This window comes from Achroia grisella, unplaced genomic scaffold (genome assembly GCF_030625045.1).
Source record: "Achroia grisella isolate CSIRO2021 unplaced genomic scaffold, CSIRO_AGI_Agris_v1 utg445, whole genome shotgun sequence".
NCBI lineage: Eukaryota > Metazoa > Arthropoda > Insecta > Lepidoptera > Pyralidae > Achroia > Achroia grisella.
The window spans coordinates 1,088,559-1,113,172 of NW_026712860.1; the positions used below are offsets into that span (position 1 = coordinate 1,088,559).

Sequence of the window (24,614 nt, forward strand, 5' to 3'; positions counted from 1 at the left end):
AATATGGTTATCATCTTAATTGCTTACTGTAATTCATTTAGCTGATAGAAATACACATGTAATGTAATAGTCTAGGCAGAAAAGCTCGTAATGATTTGAATCATCAGTTCGCTAACTTTCCCACCACACGCAAAACCTTTAGCACTTATTAATTCTTTGTATTAATCATGATGACTTTTTTGATGAACGATTCCTTGACTGTGAATGTTTATTTCGGAAATTGTTCGGTTTCATTTCAATTACGAATCATTTCGTACTAGTAGTATTATGCTTACGCGATACTCAGTTTCTCAACAATATACTAATAAACCATTTATTACTGTTGTTATCACGTTTTTCATTATTATGAATTACATCTTCCCTAATTTTACTTATATTTATATGCATATTATTAAAAAATACTGGGGTTTGATATCAATATAAAAGCAGTTAAGTTTAAATAATCATATCATATATTATGTTGTACACATTTATCATATTACATTATATATTTAATCATACTATTATTAAATAGTTCCCGATTTCAAATCTAATCGAAAATCAAATCGAATTTATTTGATTTTTATGAATATCTCGTTTATACCTATATATACAATTGTAATTAACCATGAAAAAAAATTAGAAGTGTTTATGTGTTATATAAAAGTAAATACGAACACAATTTCTTTCCAAATTATTCATATTATAGATTAAATGTAAAACCGGCTATTTTTGTTATAAAAATATAATTTAATAACATTTTTAATATGTTCAGTCATTCATCATTTATGAAATATGGGGATTCATAATTAAATCAGCTTGTCGGTGCTACTGTTGTAGTGGGACAAGGAGAGGTCCTGAGCTGGCTTACATCTGAAAAAAAGATTTTTTCAATTACTACACATACATTTCATTAGTAACACCATAATTACTATTACAGTAACATAATTACTAAAATATTGGCGTAGTTTAGTGAACAAATCATTTAAAGTTATATAACAAAAAGTAGATAAACTATATTTTCATATTTCTCTGGACAATATTTTCAATATATACGTAGATATATGTGCAACTAAATTTTATATATTAAGATTTAAAGAAGTAGTATAAATAATACTAGTTGTTACCCGCGGCTACGTCCGCTTGGAAATTAACATGTTTTTATTAAAATAAATGAAATATTTAAAATAAATGTAACCGTATTACTGCTTATAACTTTAGCTTTCTGAAAGTGAAAGTTGCGTCAAAATTTTCAGAGATTATCAAGAACAAACATACGGACAGAAAAGATATAAAATACTTTCGTGAAACGCTCATTGAAATTATAAACAGGCACTAATTTTATTTATTTGTCTAGATTTTATAAATATTAGGAATGACTGTTAGTAGATACAGCCTTCACACCAAACGGGGCTTTTGGTGAGTCGTAATTACTGTTAGATAAGTGATTCATAAATTCTTAATTTACCTTGATAATTATAACGAGGAATAACTATTTTCCTTAAGTTCTGTACAATGTAACTATCATTAATCACGTAGACTCGTATAACAGTTATAACTATTAAAATTATGTATATGTCGATTTATAACAAAACGGGTTGAATTTCCTTTAACCACAATAACGTTGGATTTTCGAAACTACCGTAATATACGTTATTCAATTGTTATTTGTGACTTGTGTTAATTTTATGGCATTTACAATTAAAATTCCAGTTTGAAATTATAATTATCCTTATAAAAAGATTTATTTACGGTTCTAAGTAAGCCATGGACATGAACCTTCTATATATTTATTTATATTGTAAAGAACTGCATAGAAGTAAATAAGAATAAAGGGGGAAGCTATTATACCAAATGTTGTTACTACTGCATTAATCAGTTTATTACTTTAAAGATATTTAATTATCATATTACGATAGTGATAAAAATATCTAGAAATTTATCAGGTGTCAAAGAAAATTATACTCGTATATATTCTTTCTATATACACATTCATAGTATAATAATTACATTATTCATAGGTATGAGTCAGTAGGGAATTAGGTAATACTTTTTTGCTCCGAAAAATATTTATAAGTACATCCTTCATGCTTCAGCAATCAAATAAAAATAGTATGACGTACGTGAATATATCGAATCTGGTTTAACCAATGAGTTGCGAATTGCTTTATTTAAAATCAATACCTCATTGTGTACATATTTAGTAATAGTGGTAGAAATATTACCTACTTTCAGTATTGTAAACATTAAATTTCATAGACGCTTTAGACCGTCGATGTTCTACCGATCAGCTAAGCTAACGACCAACAGCATTAGAATGATTAGAAAAATAAAACATTTATGGTTAAGCCTATGACACAATACCTACTGCTGTCCGGGATTTACCATAATTCTTTTCTTCTAATTATTCTAATGTTGTTTGTTGCTAGCTTAGTCCTTACAGTTTCGCCGAACTAAACTGGCATTGAGTGCAGAGGACACTCCAAACCCTCAGAAGAATTTTTAAGCGACTTATTGCCAACTCCTCCCTGACGGATACGGTTTTAATTCTATACATCTTCTAGGGCAATGAACCCTAGGTTCATTGCTGAGCCTTGGCTCAGGATATTGTAATTCCCCTTGAAATGTGTCAGGAAATCGATAGTATAGTTCTATGTAATACAGTAGCTAATATTTTATTAATTTATAGTTTTGCAATCCGTATACCTTAGTTTCGTAACAATTATCAAATGGTTTATGTATACTAACAGCATTATATAATCAAACAAACCGCAGATTTTTCAATACGGAAAACAAGCTAAATGTAAGGAAAAAATATAGGCCAACAGAGGACGTAGAGATTACTTTATAATTTGCGGATTTCGATACGTGTAATATCGTGTATTTTGTAAACTTCAGATATTATATTATAAATATTTTAATCTAAAACAAACATTTGGTTTTCGAATCTGATAATGTGTTTGTCGGGATATTGCGAAAATCGGGAAATATGGATTCCCGTGAAATTGTGATATCTGGTAACATTTGTTAAATATTACACAAAATTTGCGATACTTACTGACTCCACAAGCTTGCGCGCACGCGAGGCGACCAGGGTTGGGATACGTCACCAAGTCGGTGCCGCACACTGGATTGTATTCTGGTGTCACGGGACAAGAGTTGATGCAGGTTTGTACAGTACCTGAAGTGCCACTGTAAATTGAAAGGTTAAAGGAATTTACTATATGCAAATATATCCCGAACAAAACACAAAATACACAAAACATATACACAAAATTGTATTATTATTCTAGTTAGAATAATACTAAAATTTTGTGTATTTGAAGAATGTTTGAGAAATTTTTAAAGAATTTAAAAAATCCTTTAGTATTAGATAAGCCTAAGGAATATATTTTTCAAGGAATGTTATATATACCATCTCTCTATAAACAATAGGAGCGGAGCATCAATAAAAAGTTTACATGACAATACAGCCAAGTTTTGTGCAATATTTCCTTAATAATTCTTTTTTATTTTAAATTCAAAGGCTGTGTGACTCTGCCTTGACGACACGACATGGCGTATTCGCCAAACATTTTCATAAATTGAAGTAAAATAAAAAAATAATGTTTTTAAATTTCAAGTTGTTAATCCTGTTCAGAGAATATATATACATATGTTAGCAAACAATATTACCCATATGTGTATTTTAAATCAAAATGCTGTACCTATTATTATTGGAAGGTGATGTTGGGGGTTGTGTCTGCTGCTGATTTTGACCTCCTTGACCTCCGTTCTGGTTTGCATCTTGCCAGGGGAACTGGTTTTGTCCGCCATTTTGATTTGGTCCTGGAAACTGGTTCTGCCATGGTCTATTATTAATTTGGTTTAGATTAGGGAACCAATTTTGCCTCCCACTATTTTCCCATCCGTATCTATCTTCTAAATCATTACTGTTAGTATTCGATTGCCTTTTTTGACGCAAAGACATCCCTAATGTACCGCTAAAGACTGTACCTGAAAAGATAAATATTGATTTTAAATTCCTAAATTAACTAGAATATATACAAGTAATAAGTATATAGTTTTATTGCACAAAAATTAGGTTAAACAGAGGATTGAATCTTTTTTTAAAAGATATAATTATTCTAATTGGTTCAGAATTAATCAAAATATTGTATTGTAGAAACAAAAAAGATTTATGAATCGTAACTATTTTTTAAATAAAATAAATATTAATTAATTGTTCATATTGATGTACCAAAAAATGATTTGCACTTTTTTAATGAACCAATTTAGTTGAGTTACAGTAGAAAGAACTAAGGTTGATAAAAAACCACATTTTTTTAATTATATATACAAAATTAATCTAAATTTAATATATTCACTAAATAGCCAAATTATTTTAGTTTCTAATACGACTATTTTATCCGTTACTATTTTGAAGTAGAGTAATAGATGAAGAAGTAGTTTTTGTTAGTCACGTTTTAAACTTTTTTCTATGATTCTCTATGATGAACTTGACTTTTTTCATATATAAGATTAATTATTTAATTAATAATAATTACACCTCATGAAAACAAGTCCAAGTTATAAAAAAATACATAATAATAATTATAATTGTGGTCATGTATGTAGGTTGTAACAGGTTTTTACTGCTACTCTCGTGGTATTGACCGCTAGCATTTGTATACAGCCTAAATTCCAAGATTATGTCCTGGAACATAATATAGACGTTACAAATAAATATAAATATGTATATAAATAAAATAAACAGAGTTAGGATAAATCCAAATAGTTATCTATTTTTTTAAATAAATATTAACCAAAAAAATGGTTAAATGTTAAATATAGTAAATGAATGTATATTTTATATATCAATACAATAAAAAATACTTGTTTTATTTATTTCTTCCAGGTGCCGACTGGTAGACGCATAACATTTGGATATTATATTTCTTTTATAACATCGCCAAATGTTGGTGTGGAAAACTTAAAAAGTTTTTATAAAAGAACAACTAAAAATGAAATCTTTTGTTTCTTGTCCTTTTTGTATAAACTTGGCTTACTTCAAGTTTTCTCTTTCTCTTATGTGATTGAAATAAGAATCTTCTTATTTATTTTCCCAAAGTTGGCATTGCTGGCATCCATTCGGAAACATAGAAACTGCATTTATTAAAATAATTAAATATAAAGAAAACGTTATTTACACATATAATATTCATAACAACTTTCTATAGATGCTCAAATGCATTAAGGACGAAAATCTTGCAATGTTGTCTTAACTAACAAATGGTTCTATTACTGTACAGTTCTTTGTTCTTCTATTATAAATCCAACTTTACGTATTCCTTGGCAATCAGTGTCACGACGTCATGTTCATTGAATTTAAACTTGATAGGTAAACATGTATACTTAAACTCATTAGGATAGTTATGTCGTCTAACCGGATTGTGGGTTTGCATATATTTACTTTGTTCTCTATAGTGTAAATAAAGCAAATATATTATGTTTTACATTGGGTTTTCACTTGAGTTGTTACAATCATTTAATTTTTTCCCAAGATTATTATATCGACAAATGTATATTTGTCGATATAATAATCTATTACTGTGGCTGCGTAGTTCCGAAGGTAATCTTCCATTATTTTTATTAATAATCTTACAATACTTAAATATTTAAAGAAACCCCAGTCATGTAGATATATAATTGCATTTATGTGCAAAAACACTCTATTAAACTTTAAGAAAAACTAGCACTCACTCGTAACGAAAAATGGCAGCAAAACAGGGACTTTTTCTGAATAACGTCGTCATCATTATTCATAACACGTTACACAAAAACCATTTCATTATATTAAACTATTAATTGCATTCACGTAATTATAATTATGTACTTATGGTAATGTTATAAGTAATATTCATTAGTGAGTTGCGTTTATCTTTAGCAATATACAAAAAAGTGACGCTATGACAGCAAGACTTACAATTAGCAGCCAAGAATTTAACCCATTACCAAAAAGAGGAGTTTCTCAATTTAACAGCACTTGTTTCTTCGTATGTAGGTATCTAGTTGTTAATTTGTGTTTATTTTAGTTAATTTCTACAACTATTTTCTTGGGTATTGCCCTTCCTAATGAGAATTTCGATAAATTATAAGCATATACATATATATAGGTGCTAAGTAATGATAGGCGGTTTCCTGTGCCAAAGGGAAACTGTATAAAATCTTCTGCAAGGGTACATTTGTGTCTCACTTGCAAATTGATAACATATGCTGTATTTATAAAGATTCTTAATAAATAATGTATCCAATAATTTTGATTAACTACAGATCTAACAATTTAATATACCATATGTATATCAATGTAGATAGCAGTAAATGCAGTAACTCGCCTGTTAAGGGCATAAATTACAAATTTAATCATTTTTGTCAAAACTAGTCTCATTCTCATAAATGAGAATCCCCTCCCATTAACATATTTTACAATTTTTCATCTTACACCTAGAATATATATAGTTACATTAAAAAAAATTGTTTCAAAATTGTGTTTTCTATTTTTTTAAATATTTAATATTATTTTAAAATGTTACGAAGCTGCAATTTCATACTTTGTAGACCCTATTGTCCCCTTCTCTTAATGTGTGACGTAATTTATAAATAATCCCTTACACGTAGGTACTCTAATATTCTTAGTAGAATTAATTTTCAACCGACTAAATAAAGAAGGATAATCTCATGTTCATTACATTGTTTATTTTTATTGCTATGTTAAGATCTACCTCCTTACCGAGTATTTATTATATTGTTTTATATAATAATTTCAAGTAATTTTACTACCATAACTGTAATAGTATTGTACTTGTATAAACTAAATTACAATTAAATAATATTTGTGTCGTAAAATGTATCACTGTTATAAATATATATATATATAAATTCATATAGAAAAACTAAGAATATAGGTTCCGTAGTTCAGTCTATCGTCTACCGTTTTTAAGGTTAAATTATCTGTGACTGAGTTTATAAATAAATGTCGATAATACAAAAATTATAAAATACAGATAGCACTCACCAATGAACAATATGATAAACAGATTCTCCATTGCGTTATTCGTAATATATAATATTTATCGATACAATATAAGTGTTTTAATATAACGTTTTAATAGAACACACGAATCTGTTGCAGGTTGCCGCGTCACTGGCCTCTGGCTAATGAGAGATTTCTATATAAACGCTTGACTTTTTTTTTTTTTTTTTTGACGTCGACATCTCATTATTTATATTGTATATGTTTTCATAGGGATGTGGTAATTTATCGTACAGTGACGTAGAAAAGACCATTTGAGAAAACGTAATTTTCTGTAACACACCTACATATGTATGACTAAGTATTTGCTTATTTTAAACCGTTTGTAATTGAATAAAACGCCTTTTTTTGTACATGTCATAATATTTTTGTACATATTTTGAACTCTCTTTAACATGGTTGCATGTTCAATGCCCTAGAAACCTTTGTATACAGTAGTAATACTGGTCATCTGTCTGTATTACTATAGGTGTAGTCGTTTTATATAGATTATTTATTTATTTATTATATAAATGTATTTGACTACTTTGTACAGTATAGTAGAATATATATGTAACCTTATATGTATGTACTTAACAATATAATAACCTCTACATAACTACTCTATTAAACACTTACTCTACATACTATTAGGGCTATCATTATAAGTTTCACTAATGAAATGCTTTTGAGGTAAAAAATTGCCTGTGCTGACATCTTTCCCTTTATAAACGTCTGTTTAGCAGTTTTTAATACTAAAAACATTTTGTTACAAACTGATTGACAGACATACAGACACATTTACACATTTATAATATCTGTATGAAACTATTGCTGCATAAAATGCAATTTTAATTATAGTCTAATACTATGTAGTTATTATTTGTATTTGATAGCAATTTGAACAGAGAGGAAATTAAGTTATTTAATTTTTTATAGGGTGCTACTCCGCAACCCATCTTCGAAACTTAGTATTTTAAATGTGTTTTGATATTCATGTCATATAATAAGGTTTACTTATGCTTATGTAATGAAATGGCTGACGGCCAACCTAATGTTAAGTGAATACAGGCTCCTATATATCGGATATCACGAAGATCACGTTATCACGTGACGCTCGACACACCATTAATGCGTTGCTATTCCGGAAGACAAAATGTCATGGATTATTCTCTAACCTGCTTATCTCAAATCTTGGTGGCTGAAATAGATAAGACTGAGGTACCCACGCAAACGTCTTCTTACAAAGTCTACCTCGGCGTAAAGTTGCAGTACAGTCAATTAACATTTTGTACATGTCTTTAAATCCAGTATGAATTTATTTATAAATACGTTTTTATAATATTTGCATTATAAACGCGAAAGTTTGTGTCATGTCAGGCATGTCAGTCTGTCTATGTGATAACCTTTCAGAACTTCGTCTTTCAAGACGACGGAATAGGCTATCTTTTGTCTCCCAAAACCAGATGAAGTCGTGGGTAATTACTGGTATGACATAGTTGTATTAAATTGTCATAACACACATTCTATGTCATAAACATTATTTTCCTGTTAAACAACGTAGGAAATTATCTGTTATTACAAGAATAGTGCGTATTTATTTAAAATGAATAGGTAATTTAATATTAATGTATTAAATAGTCATGAACTCATTGTCCTCGAACAACAAAGGGATCTCCCCAAATAAACAAGGTATTTAATTCAAAATTTCATTAATCTCTGACTCTCGGTCTCTTTTAATTTCGATATTTTAATGAATGAGTCACCGTGTAATTTTGGTGGTCTTCCAGACTGCATAAACATTCTTTTATTTTTTTATTATGAAATTAATTTTAGTATACAACTGGATGTCGATTTTTGTGGAATAAAATATTTTTTTAGAAAATAGTTGATAATGTAAAATATTAAGCTCTTATTTAGCAATATCTCAAATAACCTAATAACCTAATAATAATTATTTACGATATATCGATAAAAACTTTATTAATCGAATGGAATATTTCTTACTCACATCTGTGCGTAAATTCCCAAACACTATCTTTTATCCTCGGGATGAACGAAAACGAGTTTCCTTCTAATAATGACGTATGTTGAAATAAATAACACTCTGAATAGTGTTATTCATTTCAACATACGTCATTATCCAGTTATATTAAATCAATTCATAATTTTTAAAACTGGTATATAATTTTTATTAATTGTACACTTGACGTTATTATAAAAAACCGATGACGAACTTTTTTTGACCGATAAGATCCTTCGTGTAATATATTCAATAATAATATTGTGCTAATCTAACCGGTTTTCTTTAGAAACCATATGTTGCTACTGGATCAGTTAGTTTTCAAACCTTTATAAATCATTAAATATTAACCCTTACCTATTAGAAACCAATAAATATTATTTTAGATACTCCCAACTCGTTTAAATTGAAATTTGATATACACTTTTAATTTGGATGACAATGTATGTTTAGCAGACGTCACTTAGTGACGTCATTCTAAATCCAACATGGCGGACGAGTTATTTTTAATGCACTCCCAGAATATGGGTATCAAAAGAAAAGGCATGTTGAGAGTAACAATAAATCGACGTCACTTTGAATCCAATATGGCGGACTGCTAAAACTGTACGATTAAGTTTTTATGCTTTCCTACATATGGGTTTTTTTTCAGACTACTCTAATGCTATTCGGCCACAGCTGGTCTTTACAGCTTTCTCGGACGATAGGAAGCGAGTTCAATTGGCACTCCAAACCCAACTCCAAACATACGGAGCTGCTGAAGGCCAACTCCCACTTGACGGATACGACTTATTATATCAAATAAAAGAACTTGAGAATACGAAAGCGAATTAACTAAAGTAAAAAATAGATTAAAAGTAAAATAACTTTTTTAATACACGCTTTTATTTAAAAGCGCAATAAAGAATATAATAAACTTTTCCTTTAAAACTTTTACTATCATCTTAAACCGTCATTACATAATTTGTATGATATAAAAGCTTGTCGCGAGGTCTACTTGTGTAGATTAAAATATAATAATTGGTTCTGATTGATTTTTATTTCAAAAAAGTTTTCAAAGCAAGTTTGTACTTACATCACACTACAAGTTTTTTTTACTATCAATTTATTTTTTGTCAAGCTTAATAAACCTATATCTATATGATCTTAAAAATCATTCTTTTCTATTTTCCCGCTATTTCAAGCACGTATTTATGAGCTATGTTTCTGCCTGAAAGGAAAGCTATAATAGTGATATTACTAAGTATTAAGTTGACATTACTTTAATGAAAATATTTCATCCATCATCTCGAAAAATATTTCTAAATAATCCGCTTTTATTTATTATTTATTGATTATATCAAAACATTTTCATTAGCACTTATATTACTTATAATACTCTAAAACAAAAACCAAAAGACTAAAAATAACTGGTAACTTAGTAGGTACTGATTTAGTCTTTTTACTTACCTATACGCGAAAGTTTTTGAGCATGGATGGATGATTTACTTTACTCTTACTCTTTCACGCAAAAGCTACTGAACGGATTCTGATGAAACTTTACAGTTATATAGCTTACATATATATAGAATAATATAGTATATAGGCTATAAATTTGACGAGGGCGAAACCGCGGGCACAGCTTATTTGTTGCCTCCATTCCGCTACCATTATTTTGTTTAAATATAATTTATTATTTTTATTTGTAACGGACTTGCATAAAATTAAAGCTACCACAACAAAATAAGAAACACTTTTGGTCCAGTCTACATAGTCCTTTTACTATAATTATAACCATTAATTTCTTTACCTACACGTATTTTAATACACGCTTTTATTTAAAAGGTAAGGTAAGGTAAATTACCGAGGTTAATAATAGTGCCGGTTACGAAGAAAAAGCGCAAACATAATAAGTAAAACAATCATAGTACCGTCACCGCTATAAAAATAAAACTTTACCTACTGTTCACATTGACCATACTCATATTTAAATGGAAACCAAAGAAATTTATTAGTATTCGTGCAGAATTAGAGGTGCCTTATCTTTGCTATTTGATACGGATGACGAGACAAAAGAAAAGTAAAAGATTGACCATCCTCCGAAAGCACAGCCCAACTCTCTTTCCAGCTCGGACAGTGCCTAACGCCTAATAATAAACAACGGCAAATATTAGATTAGCAATATTTAATGTCTTCTTTTGCTTTTCTTACATTACATTGGTAATATAGTATTACTGACTAAAGTAGTATATCTTATTAAGTATTATAACAATTTAAATACATATATATGTAGGAAAAATAAAATAAAAATTTTGTTTTTATGGAAGCATTGTGTAGTACTTTTTCTAATAGTAAATTGAAAGGCATTTATAAGTTATCATGTAATGACTACTATAACAACCTTATAAGTCATTAATAAATAAATACTACTGTACTACTATTACAAATTGGTCGTTTTTACGTAGATTAACTTATCCTTATTATTTATGGCAAATAATGAGGAATATTAATGACTTCATATGCTGACCCGATGTACCTACGTACCGCTTTTCATGTATAGTATAGGTATAGGCGACAATGGCCACTTACCATAGTTTGGCATTGCATTATATATAAAAAAATATAAATATAAACTTACTGGCTTATATTTGGGAAATTTTCTTTTTACTTTTTGTTTATAACGTCACAAGGGTAAGTAATTAGAGAGTTGATTTTAGGCCTAAGAAGCGAAGTAGCAGAGGCGTGTTTGAAGACCGAGGTGGGTTATCCACACTATCAGGACACAGCACCGAATTTAGATATGAGTCTTCTTCAGGATATGAATTCTGAATTGGTATATAACAGGGCGCATGTCCCGTTTTATAAACATCTGAAAAAGAAAAGTACATTATGTTAAAGACGATTATATCAAAGATTCACACTTATATAACTATACTTCATATTTCGATGGATATCAATTCAGAATCGGTGGATATCTATAAAATACAAATTGAACTAAACTATATATGTAGCTATAATAGTACTTAGTTAATATGATTTTTGTCACGCCAGTACTTATAGTACTATAATTTCGTAGAAAATATGTTAAATTTTTTCGACTCAAAGGAGATGGGGTTATTCAAAAAGGCCTTTGGCTCATCAATACACGTTTAACCCAAAGAGACCATTTATCATGAGATAGACGGAAGTGTTTGATCGCTACTGGCTTTCACTTTGTATAGAGATAGATAGCGTATGTAATATCTATTAACATATATTATCATTCTCACTCTATGTTAATATTGTTTTTAAATGCGTAAATATCAGCAAATGTTACAGCTATCCCTGTTCAACGAATGCTTACTTAATAATAAATTCATGGCATATCTATAGAAAAACAACTAAATTTGACTTACCAACGCCACAATGTCTCGCACATATCAAAGTCCCGGGGTTTGAATAAACCTTTCCATTAGATCCACAAACAGGATTATATTCCGAAGTCATGGGACAGTCATGTATACATTTCTTTATTAGTTTTGATATGCAACTGAAAAATACGATTCGTAAATGATTCTGAAACGATGTATGTTAATAACATAACATTTCGGAACTATAACTTAACAAAACAGACAATAGAGGTAAACTTACGCTCTGAACACTAAATTATCTTTTAATTCTTGAGGTTTATTTCCTACATTATATCCCAACAGCGTGTTCTGAATAGTAACTATAAATAAATAATAATAAGTATGTAATGCAGCAATTAAGTATCTTAATTTTTCTTAATCTACAAACTAAGCCAGATTAATGTGTACTTGCCAAATAAAACAATAAATGTTAGCGACTTCTCCATTTCAATGCAATAAACGTCCAAAATATAGTACTGTAAAATTATAAAACTCATTATTTTTATTTGAATTAAGAGTCAACATATTTAATAAATCTTTATGCCATTAATACATTTGAAAGGTGTGTCACAGTGTCTATTGTACGGTAATATACTAAGATTTACTTACTTTTACAGCAAAAAATATATTTTTAAATGTAGAAAAAGAAAATAAACATATTACTTTATTTAATTAATATATTTACTATGTAACTATACCCAGACGTGCTTATAGGTGTAGAAAAATTATTTACATTTGATTTTAAAATATTAGTTCGTATTATTATGCACCGTCTACTCACACAAGATGCACTATAATGTTATCATTATCGTTATAACGATACTGCGTTCTCCATTGCTAGTAAACTCAAAATGACAACCTTATAGCATTTACTGATAAATAAATACTCGAAGTAATCGTAAATACTTTATTGATTCTTTATTCATCTGTTTGTAAAAAATATATATACCTGCAATATTATATAGTCGCGTTTTTTCGTCAAAATTTGGATTTTCTGGATACGTGTGTGTCTGAGAAATTATAGGGTTTCTTAGGATAAAATAACAGACGTCTGGGATTTCATTTCTCGTAGCATTTGAAATGTAATAATAATAACTAATTATTATTATTACAACCAACAAAATACGTATTTGACGTATTTGAGTGTCACAAAACAGGATGTCAAAGGTGAATAAGAAATCACAATGCTATGATAACCTAACCTTATGCAATGATAAGCAATCTATGAAATATATATGCCAATGCGTAAAAAATGTCGTATACATACGATACAAGTAACTATTAATATAATCACGATTAGATTGTTTCATTAAAATAAGTTCAAGTGCTGGCAAACAATTGACTCGACCCCTTTAGTTTCTAATGATTGGTTTATTGTCTACAATTTTATTTATATATTTGTTTTAATAAATACTATCCACAAAGACCAGACTACTTAATTTTAATTTTTGCTCAATAAAATTTTGGCAACAATTTTGATTAATGCTATTTCAATTTATTGTCTTCATTCATTCATCACCGTCTTTTCAGCCCGGAAGACATCCACTGCTGAACAAAGGCCTTCCCCAAAAATCTCCACGACGATCGGTCCTGCGCTGCTCGCATCCAATGCCTTCCAACGATCTTGATCAGATGGTCTGTCCACCTAACGGGATGCCTTCCCACGCAGCGATTTCCAGTCCGCGATCGCCACTTGAGGACTTTACTGCCCCAACTGCCATCTGCCGATGTACAATTATAATAAAAACATAAAAGTGCACATAGAAAACTGTATGTCTAAAAAAGAGTACCATTCGTTATTTGATAGTTTTGAAATTAATGATAAAGACAAAATAAATTATAAATATAAACGGGGGATCAGAAACTGATAACTTACAAAAATATGACGTCGGTTGTTGTTTCTACAATAGATATGGGAGTATTGGAATAGATTCAATCCACGCCTACCACAACGTGACGACGATAAGACCATTTATTATTTATTTATGTAATCTTAGAACTAAATATAATTTTATAATAATTTAAGTTTCTTGTATTATAATTGACTGTGTGATATTCAGTCGAAACAATTTCTAGAAGTATGTATTCATAATAAAATCCTTTGTACTAACGTATAGACTACCTTATAATGAAGAAAGCAGAAGTCGCTACCAAATTTATAACCAGATGAAATAATTTTACACTAACTTTGTACTCCACTCATCGTCTATTTACTGCAAAGTGAGCTTTATTATGTGTAATTAACGTCTCATTGTACATGCAGAGATTAGGCTGTAAGCCAGCCAAGCTGTGGTCAGAAGCAAGGAAGCTTCCTTAGTCAACAAACGGGCCGCTTGACACTAACTGGTAAACGTCGCCTAATAATAGGTACCCTACGGACATCCCATCATCAGATGTGACCTGTAGGAAGATTACTCATGCGCTATCATACCGGAGGTCAAGAGAAGACTGTCCATGCAATAAAATTACGATATTACCTTAATACTTACCTACCTGCACATGCTTCAGTATTCGTTCTATCTTTATTTAGAGACCTTCCGGAGACTCTCATCTCATCCAAGCACAGTAGCATCGAAATTTTGCCTCTAATATTTACCACTACCACCATTTTATTTACATTTTCACTCGGTTTACTCTACACTACTTGTATTATTATAGTAAATAAAAAGGTATTTTTTCCGTTATTACGAATATTCATTATAAATCCAAAATCTTTATTTTTTTTTCAAATTACTATACTGCCTTGGATTGCTCATACGGTAGATCAGTGTTATAATAATTGGTATAAACTGAATATTCCTATACCTAATTAATTATACACATGTGACATGATTGTACTACGTGCAATTAGATTTTCCTAGTTTATCTGTTTTTATTCATTTGCTTTGTATACTAATGATCAATTTATCTAAACATTACAATACCTTGCATTTAATGGTTAGTTGGTAAAGGTTCTCGTTGTTTGTGACCTTACGTCATTTCTATAACACTTGTTGGCTCATATAGTGGGAATAAAACTAATGCCACAGCAATAATAGCTAATTGATGTGTGACTGTTAGTATACTATATGTAGCATTGTAACATTAGTATACTACCATTGAAATATAAAACTCATATTCATGTACATATCTACGTATATATGTAAATTGAAATTCAAATAAATGAATAAATACACTTTTAGTTCTTTCGATTAAATATCGCTAATATTTTATCAAAAGAACTAAAAGTGAGAAAATTTATTAGTACTACGTACTACGGGCAAGATATAATAACGCGTTTCCGTGGTGATGTTCATATCAGATTAGCCGTCATGGTGTTTCCTACAAAAGATATTTGTGGCTTGACCAAGTTAATTTTACTTTATCAATATATAGAAATACCAAAAAATAATAATAAATATAACTATTTGTAGCTATAAAATATAAAATACGTTTTACGCTTGTAATAAATCTGAATGCGACGTATTGAAACGTCGCATTCAGAGAGCATTTAAAAAGAATAAAAGTCGGTGAACAGTGAAACGAAAGAATGCCCGCTCTCGTTTGAAAGTCGCTCTTGTTATCACTTACTCGTCCTCCGGCCGAGGCAGAGGTTATCGCTACCACCACTACATGGCCACACGACCAGCCCCCCTTCCCACCATCCTGGAAACGCTACAAACGTATATGATGCACCAGTAAAACGATAAGCATAGGACCATCGACATCGATTATAAATAAATTATTTTTTAATAATTCTTAACTGGCCTTGTTCTTAGATTTTAAATATCGAACACTAGAATAAAAGAGTATCAAGTTGTTTTAAAAATAAAATAAATATTTGTGAGTGATAAAGACTGTGAACAAATAAAATTTGGACGCAATTACATGGAAATGTTAAGCGGGAAGATCTTTTTGTGCTTTGTATTAGTTGTTGGTGAGTTTTAGTGCTAATTATATGTATACATTAGCTTATAAGTTAATCTAATAACCATGCGTACTTACGCATGGTTATTGGATTAATATTAGATTATAACTTTTATTTGCGATCTTAAGTAGTAATAGACTGGGATAGTTTACAATTACATTATATACATTATTTATTATACAAGTGTACTAATCAAGTAATTTAAATAATAATCTTAATTTAGTAATTTGTGTATATCATTAACAATCGGATATAATTAAGGTTTATTAATTCAGATGACTCTTTGTTCTGTAGTTATTTTATGACATCATGGTATATATTTCTTTACTAAATTCTTTCGTTATTTAATTTTGTGTACAGCAAAGATTACATCAGTATATTATAAAATAGCAAACCACCTCGATTTCGAACTGTAGTTTAGAAGTTACTGAAGAATCAGACAGACAGAAACTTACTTTTTTCTGTATTCTATTACTTTTTTTATGTATTTCTGCCGCTTTTGTTGTGGCGACAAGTTTTTATCCTATCACTAACATTAAGGATGAGTCCTGTGTTTTGATGCTAATATTTTCATCTTGTACTATATACGTATATATTACGCTTTAAATGCTAATAAACATAGGTAAATGGTTAAAAAATACTACCTGAAAACAGTGCCTTTAAGTTAAATTGTCCAATTTTGAGACCTGACGTGAAAATACAGAAGAATGGGGTTGTTTGTATTGGGGTCCTATTGCTATCAATATATCATATTAGGTGGGCCTACACGCGGTCCCAATAAAAACCATCATGACTCCTGAGCCATTCGGCACAATGGGGTTAACTGAAGTAATTCCGTGCTCATCCCGTTATCTTCCACTGGTGAAGCAGCACTAACTTTAATATAACATGCGACGTAGATTGTAAAAAAATATATGATAGTGTATCAGGAGTAAAGCCAAGTATCTACTAGTACGTAGTATATATTGCTTACACAGTTAATTTTTAATTAATATTTTATTACGATCTAAGGTAATATTTTAACGTTTATATGTGGCAAAATTGTCCTACATGAATAAATTATTTTTTATTTGATTTGATTTTGTCACACAAAAGTAACTGTATTTAACCGTCTTAAAAGATGAGTAGATTTTTATTCTATTTTATTATTTCTGTTTACAGACATCACATGATGATGCAATTAGATCTCAAATAATTCTTTATTTAGAGCCAAGTAGGCGTAAATTAACTCTCAAAATTATTGTAAATTCATTTGCTATAACTAAACTTCATATCTATGGGTTTACGATATAATAAATAGCCATAAATAAGTATGAAAACAAAGAAAACAGCTGCAGACCATCTGTACTGCCCGTTAGACCGTTTGGCGTCTTGATCCGAGGGTTATCGCGCGCACGCCCACTGCAGACGCGGTCCAATAAGGCCGATCTAGCACTCGCGGTACGTAGGGCGAAGCACGTGTATAATTAGATCTAAACACTCGATTCCACAGACATACTGACGACAGATCGATAATGTAAGAATACGAAGTCCATATTACTACACTAATGTGTTATATACTAAAATTTACTAATAGAGTCAAAATTTTGGGCTTTTAAATTTCACTGAAAATTTGTATAACAAGCCACTAACTGACTAGCTAGTATTTAATAGAATAATAATAGTCATAATCGTCGTCTATATGTTATAAACGATGAAATAGAAACCCTGAAAATCACAATTTACACTACTGAAAAAAAGTGCAAATAATAAAAAAAGATAAAATATACACACTTTCTTCAAAATAATCAAAATATGTGAAAAGATAAAGTTGTTCAAACTAAAGAATTAATAAGTAAAGTAATAGTTAATATATATTAGCAAACGTTTCTTTTTATGAATAGAAAAATAAAATTATATGCACCTAAATATTTCCGCAACTACATTTACTTAATTCACTGTTAAATTGACTGAACATAAATTAATCACTTATCGAATGAGTATTTGACATCTACAACAATTTCAACTTTATTATTATCTGGATTAATACGAGATATTTATTAAATTAAAAACAAATAACAGTAACAATGTAATGCCTTTTGGATACATGTATTTAATATGTGTCAATGTGTATAATAGATTAAATATGTAAACAAATTTTATTAAACTAGACAGAGGTTTCATATTTTTGCCGTAAAAAAAATGGCAACTCTTGGATCGCATAGGTACGGCATCGACATTAAATGTCCCCATTCCACTTATCACTACGAGTATATCTACAATAGAACGCAGTAATGAGTAAATAAATACTTATTTGATTTGCTTGGAACGGATGCAACGTCAAAGGGTAAACATTGCCCTATTTATTACTCAGGTAATTAAATATTGATTTGATTATCGTCATACGGAAGAGGATTGAGAAGAAGCTGTTAAAATATTTGTTATTATAATTCATAATAACAAATATTTTAACAGAGAACAATGCAACGTTATATCTACATGAGCTTTATTGTTCCGGATGTGGTAATCATTGATATCGTTAATAGTTAACTTTATAGAGAAAGCAACATTTGCAAGCCATATTTCACTTCTTAAAGCTAAAGAAGGAAGGAAGACACTGACGTAGGACATGTTTCGCTAAGATCAAAGAACCTCCCTTGAAGCAGGTTATTGATTACTTGGCTCATGAAAACTAGGGATACGATGGAGATAGTACCTGTCTAGTAACAATCAAAACGTGTACGGCGCGTGAAATAGAAAATTCGATCCCGCGTAACTGGAATAGGTGCAGACAAAGAAAAACTATAGCAGGAGTGAGCCATCTGCCATAACACTGATAAATAAGAAGAACACTGTGATAAAGTCAGTTTCTCATAATACCGCTATACTCTCCATTTGATGAAATTACCAAGTTACGTACGTTGTAATTTCATGCATAACACTTTATGCCTCAACAATGGGTTACATTACATGTACTATAGCGGACATGACTACGCGATGACCGTAGTACTGTTGTTGTGTTAGACGACTAGCTAGCAGTTTTTTAGCTTGTTTGCATTTTACAATAGTTCAAAAAAATACAACTGTAAATTAATGATAATCCGGCTATTATACTAAAATGCATTAAGTTCATTAGAGTCTAATTAATATATTTTATTAATTTAATATCATCGTCAATTTATTTATCACCACCTACTGATTCCGTTTATCTCAGTTCCGTCAAATTAGTATATACTGATTTATCAAGTGTGGGAACTAAATGATACAATATGTTCTGGGATGAATCAGCCGAGGAAGTGCCGATATATAAATCGGACTATGCTTCTGGAAATGAGGGCGACAGTGACGTGCGACCGATAAAAAATGTAATAGTTATGCAGCTAGGACGGGGTTACTGCGCAGTATACACTACGCCGACGGCGCGGGTTGTTCCACCTTAAAACTCATATCCTTGTACTAAGAAATAATAAATATAAAATCTCTTACATTAACTCAATTTGGCTCTCTAACCTCATACATCTTAGCGTTGTGACTGATTTTTGTAGGTCAAAATCTCCTAAAAACTTATATGAGGCCGAAAATGTCCTCGTACCAGAGGCTAAAAATTTCGTATTGAAGATACTCGTACGGTTGGCATGTCATCACCACATAGGGATCTACATTGGTACATGGCATTAATGTCATAATTCATGAATTATGACATTATTGCCTTGGATACAATTTTGTTATCGCTTATAATAATAATCGGCCATTGAAGCTATTAATAATTAAGAGATTGTTTATAACATTAAGACAGCGTTTTGGAATGTACTTTCAAATTTTTTTTTATCTTTTTAAATATACCTTTATAGCAAGGAGAAAGTTCAGTTTTTTTTACATTAGATATGAAAATATTGTCGCTTCTTAACTATGCAACGGACTTTTATACAAGTTGCAGTGAAATATTTCTATCGGCGATTTGAATACTACGTATTACATTCGCTGTTATTTTTGTAACGGTTACATTGCGTGTGGTGTTATTGTTGTTATTAACTTATTGTTTCTGCTATTTTAATATAAAGACCTTTTCAATACATATGGTGTTTGTGTTTTTTCTTTTTATGTAAATAACTTCACAATTATAACCAGATATCGTAGTAGACATGGTGATAGAGGTTTAAACATTAATTAATTTGACAAAATTACGAGTTGACAGTTAGGTTTAGTGTTAGTTCAGTACTTAAAAGTGTTATTGACAATTATTTATATTATTATGGAACAAAAAAGTGTTATTGATTTTCGGAAGAAATTGCTTTTTATATTAAAAACAACATAAAGAAGAAATATATGTACAGACGAGCCCACTAATCAATTTGGTCGGACCGGAGGTCTAGTGAAATTTATGAAACTTTTATTTATAATTCCGAATGAGAAAGGGCGAAGTCGCCATTTTGTAGAATAAAATTGATGAGTGTTTTGGATGAAAACAGAACCATGGCGAGGTAATTTTTTTAGATATCAGGTGTTTACGACATAAATAAATACGTACTTGATCGTCTAACTTGACATTAGAGACAACTCGTGTCTGAACTGATAACCTAGGGTGCTAAGGTTCAGTATGCCATGTCTCAGGTGTGTGTCTGAACTGAATTTCAGGCATTTCGCATTTCGCTAAAATGTGCAAGAAAAATTTGTTAAAAATGGCGTGTGAGAGTGGAGTGGTGAACGACTGTGAGCTATTTTTATTTACAAGATGAACTCATCTCAGAACTGGTTTGAATAACTTGGAGGCGAGCATTGTTTCAAGAAATTTAAATCGGATATTGGAGCAGATATAATAATCTTTCCTTTTTAAAGCAGACACAAATACCCTATCCTTACTTTTTTTCTATTTAACAATGAAAGAGGTTGTGGGTGTTTTTTTTTTTCGTATATACCGTCACATTATCAATAAAATAGTTGTTGTCCAGATAATGCAGTTTACCTATACAACAAGGTTGAATAGGTAGAGACACTTTCTCCTTATAATATTGTGATACATAGATGTGTTAGTATAATTTGTTATGAATCAATATAAAGGGGCGTGTGCAATTATTTGTTTACAAAGCAAACGAATGATAATATAGAGCGGTACAAATGCGCAATGAGGATGAGATCACACAGGAAAATTTTAGGAAAATAAATAATACTGATTAGATTAAGTGAGGTCGGGTAAAATGTCACAACAATCATGGCCTCGTCAAAACAATAATGGAATAAAACAAGAAACAATTAAGCTACGTTTATGTCCCCTTTAATTATCTACTCTATATTTATCAGGCGAAAGTGCCAGCCGTGTGTTTAAAGATTCGCATATATCAAATAATAGTAGAATGATTGCATTTCCATTTGCTATGTATTAAATTTAATAGCCACAATTCTTTATACGTAAATATATTTTAATTGTAATTTAAGTCAGTACAAATTGCCGTCACTTCTATTCAAGAATTTGTATTTTCTAAATATATCCCATTGTTAATTAAGTCTCTATCTAACACAACAATAAATATATTACTGCCAAAACTACACATTTAACTTAGAACTTGAGATTTATTTCGATTTACTTCTAAAAGGTAAAGATTTGCAATGCATGTTGTTTTCGGAGGTCGGCTCATGATGTAGATGTAGATTCATTATTAAAGAGAAGTAATGTGAAAGAAGAAATTATGTGACTGTAAATAAACATACGCTTACCATGCGTTTATTTATAAACTCCTGTACTTCAAGGAAATTTATTGCACATGCAGGTAACTTAACGCGTTATATACAATTTAAACATTCCGTTGTTATATTTTGAACCTTGACAAACTACGTAATAGTACTTTATGTAGAGCCAAAAATTACTTGTAAATAGGTCACCCAAGAAATAAGATGACATTAATTTTCTACAATCTGTATCTATAATATATTTGGTAAATAATGTCTACTTACATTTAACTTGTATCTTCTGCATATAACTTAATAGAATAATATGACGTGTCAGATGTATATATATTTTTTTAATATCCTTAAATTCTTCTCTTCTATGAGTGCACTACTACATAGTTCATTTTATATTTTAGAGGCTATAACTAATATTATTTTACTTAGAGAGAGAGAATACACAGCAAACCTGGAGGACAATTAATAGAGGCTTAACTACAGATTCTCCAGGTTTTCTGGAGTTAATTGTTTATTTTTAGATGTGTTATTATTATATTTTTAGGACTATTTTAACTATTTACTTCCTATTCCGTCACCAAAGAATGTTTGAATATAATTTATATGTCGAATTAATTTAATTACATTTGTATTTGTCTACCAGTATTATATTTTCTAAGTTAGCCAAATTAACTATTTCAGATAATGAAGAAATGAAAATTTTATGACTTTTTAAAATTCCAAGCAAAATGAAAGTCAACAAAACCAAGTTGTAATTGATTTAAACCAACCAACATTCAGTTTTTATCTCGATGATGATCTAATCATCGCAATCCTAAACATTAAAAACAAAATATACAATCTGAGCGTGATTTATTTCAGCGTGGCGCGAGTCGGCCAGTCTACCAGTGCTGCCTGCCCTTATAGGAGAAGATAACGAAATAGAAATAGCTTCAGTACCGGAGGTGCGGATACCAGTGGAGATGATGAGAGAAGGTGTACCACCCCCACTGTGCGCGGGCAGGTGTGTGGCTCCAGCCGCAGGACCTGTATGTGCCTTCGATGCGACAGGCACTGCTAGGACGTTTGCAACAATATGTGAACTGGAAGCTGCGTCGTGTCGCGAGAGTACATGTTAGTAATCTGTCCCTATACCCACACCATAAACTATAGGATATAACGTCTTCAAATTATGATAACTATTAGTGCCATGAACTAAAACGATAGCCAAAAAATTTAAAATAATTGATTAAAAAGAAAACGTTGTTTGTTTAAAAAAATGAAGGATTTTTCGTTACATAAAAATATTGATATATTTTTGATTTTTGTTTCAGATTACGCGATCACGAACCTGGGTGAATGTTGACCGCAGACATTATGTATTAATTTTAAATTTAGTATAAGTCTATTTAGTATATTATATACCGCTCGAATTTATTCTATCTATACATCAATTGTTTAGAACTCACTTGATATGTTTTTACAAAATCTAGCCTAGACCATATAAATTCACAGCGGGAGTAACCGATAATATATATGGTTCACTAGAATTCTCGAGTTGATGTGTAGAAATAATGAATTTATACTCCTAGAGTAATCATAATATTAACTTTTATAGGGATTTATTCCACACGTGTAAAAAGCAAAATATTGAACCAACATTAGACAATGATGTTGTAATTGCCAGTATTAGGCGTAGGTTTTAAGGGTCCACGCTACAGAAATTTTATTGCGCAATTTCATTATTATACTATATCTATGTCTAGGTAAGTATATTTTTGCGCAGTTTTCAGGAAAGTTTCTATATAGCTCATAATATAAAGACGTGGAATAATAATTCGCGATACTAAAATATACGGATAGACCTTAATTTAAATTCATCATGTGGTTGATAGAAATATTTGCAGCATTACCTATGTGACCACTTGAAAAAAAATACAAACGTTCCAAAAATAAATATTTTTTGGAAAATTCTAAATATCGTATGAATTACGATTATTTAATGTAAAGGTAACTTATATCTATATTGTTATGATTATGACTAAATATTATTAGCGTGTATCTTAAGCCAACGATAGTAGGTTGTTGAGAAAACAACGCAATTTGTATCAAATTAAAAAAAAACTTTATTTAGTTTATAATAAGACTTTGGTCAAAGAGTTCCTAAAATTCTAAATTAATTTTTATACTATAGAAAATTGAATAAATTATGTTCTTTGATTATTATTCGGAAATTTATTTTTAAGAACATTGAATGCATGTAAATTTGTTGAAATTATAACAATACTAAGGTCATGTGTACCTATAACAAAATATGTCCCTAGTACCTACATTTAAGTTGATTACAGCGTAATTTATAGTTTTTATTTATTGTACAAAGTACGAAAATAATTTCTTTGTTAAATGAACAGAAAGTGTCGGAATTCTAACCCATATTAGCATTTAAAGGCAAATAAATAAAATAAAGATTCGATAAACATTGTAGATGTACTTATTTATTCGCGAGATACCTGACCACTTCAGAAACTTTGGGGATAGTGAGTAAAGGAGATAGTCAGTTCAGGCCCAGTGCTTAGTAACTTGACAATCCTGGTGGTTAAATGAGTAACTCATTCACTCACTAAGAGTACTATGCACACTCAGATGACC

General features: G+C 30.1%; 3 protein-coding genes across 3 annotated transcripts in view; 1 reads left to right on the top strand and 2 right to left on the bottom strand.

Annotated features, from left to right (window-relative positions):
• Positions 1-250: 250 nt before the first annotated feature.
• LOC131844980 (uncharacterized) overlaps positions 251-24,614 on the bottom strand; it is a 198,535-nt gene continuing 174,171 nt past the window's right edge. The window contains exons 2-5 of the mRNA XM_059193988.1: positions 7,034-7,078; positions 3,687-3,975; positions 3,038-3,171; positions 251-852 (exon numbers count right to left, since the gene is read on the bottom strand). Coding sequence (XP_059049971.1) covers positions 794-852; positions 3,038-3,171; positions 3,687-3,975; positions 7,034-7,064 — 513 coding nt within the window. The 5' untranslated portion in view covers positions 7,065-7,078 and the 3' untranslated portion in view covers positions 251-793. The remainder of the gene's footprint in view (positions 853-3,037; positions 3,172-3,686; positions 3,976-7,033; positions 7,079-24,614) is intronic.
• LOC131844998 (uncharacterized) lies at positions 11,683-15,029 on the bottom strand. The gene is made up of 4 exons (XM_059194008.1): positions 14,915-15,029; positions 12,663-12,741; positions 12,428-12,561; positions 11,683-11,901 (listed from the first exon to the last, which is right to left on the bottom strand). Exons 1-4 carry the CDS (start codon positions 15,027-15,029, stop codon positions 11,732-11,734), a joined length of 498 nt encoding a protein of 165 aa, XP_059049991.1. The 3' UTR covers positions 11,683-11,731.
• Positions 16,061-24,449, top strand: LOC131844978 (uncharacterized). The gene is made up of 3 exons (XM_059193986.1): positions 16,061-16,337; positions 22,848-23,099; positions 23,300-24,449. Exons 1-3 carry the CDS (start codon positions 16,289-16,291, stop codon positions 23,329-23,331), a joined length of 333 nt encoding a protein of 110 aa, XP_059049969.1. The 5' UTR covers positions 16,061-16,288; the 3' UTR covers positions 23,332-24,449.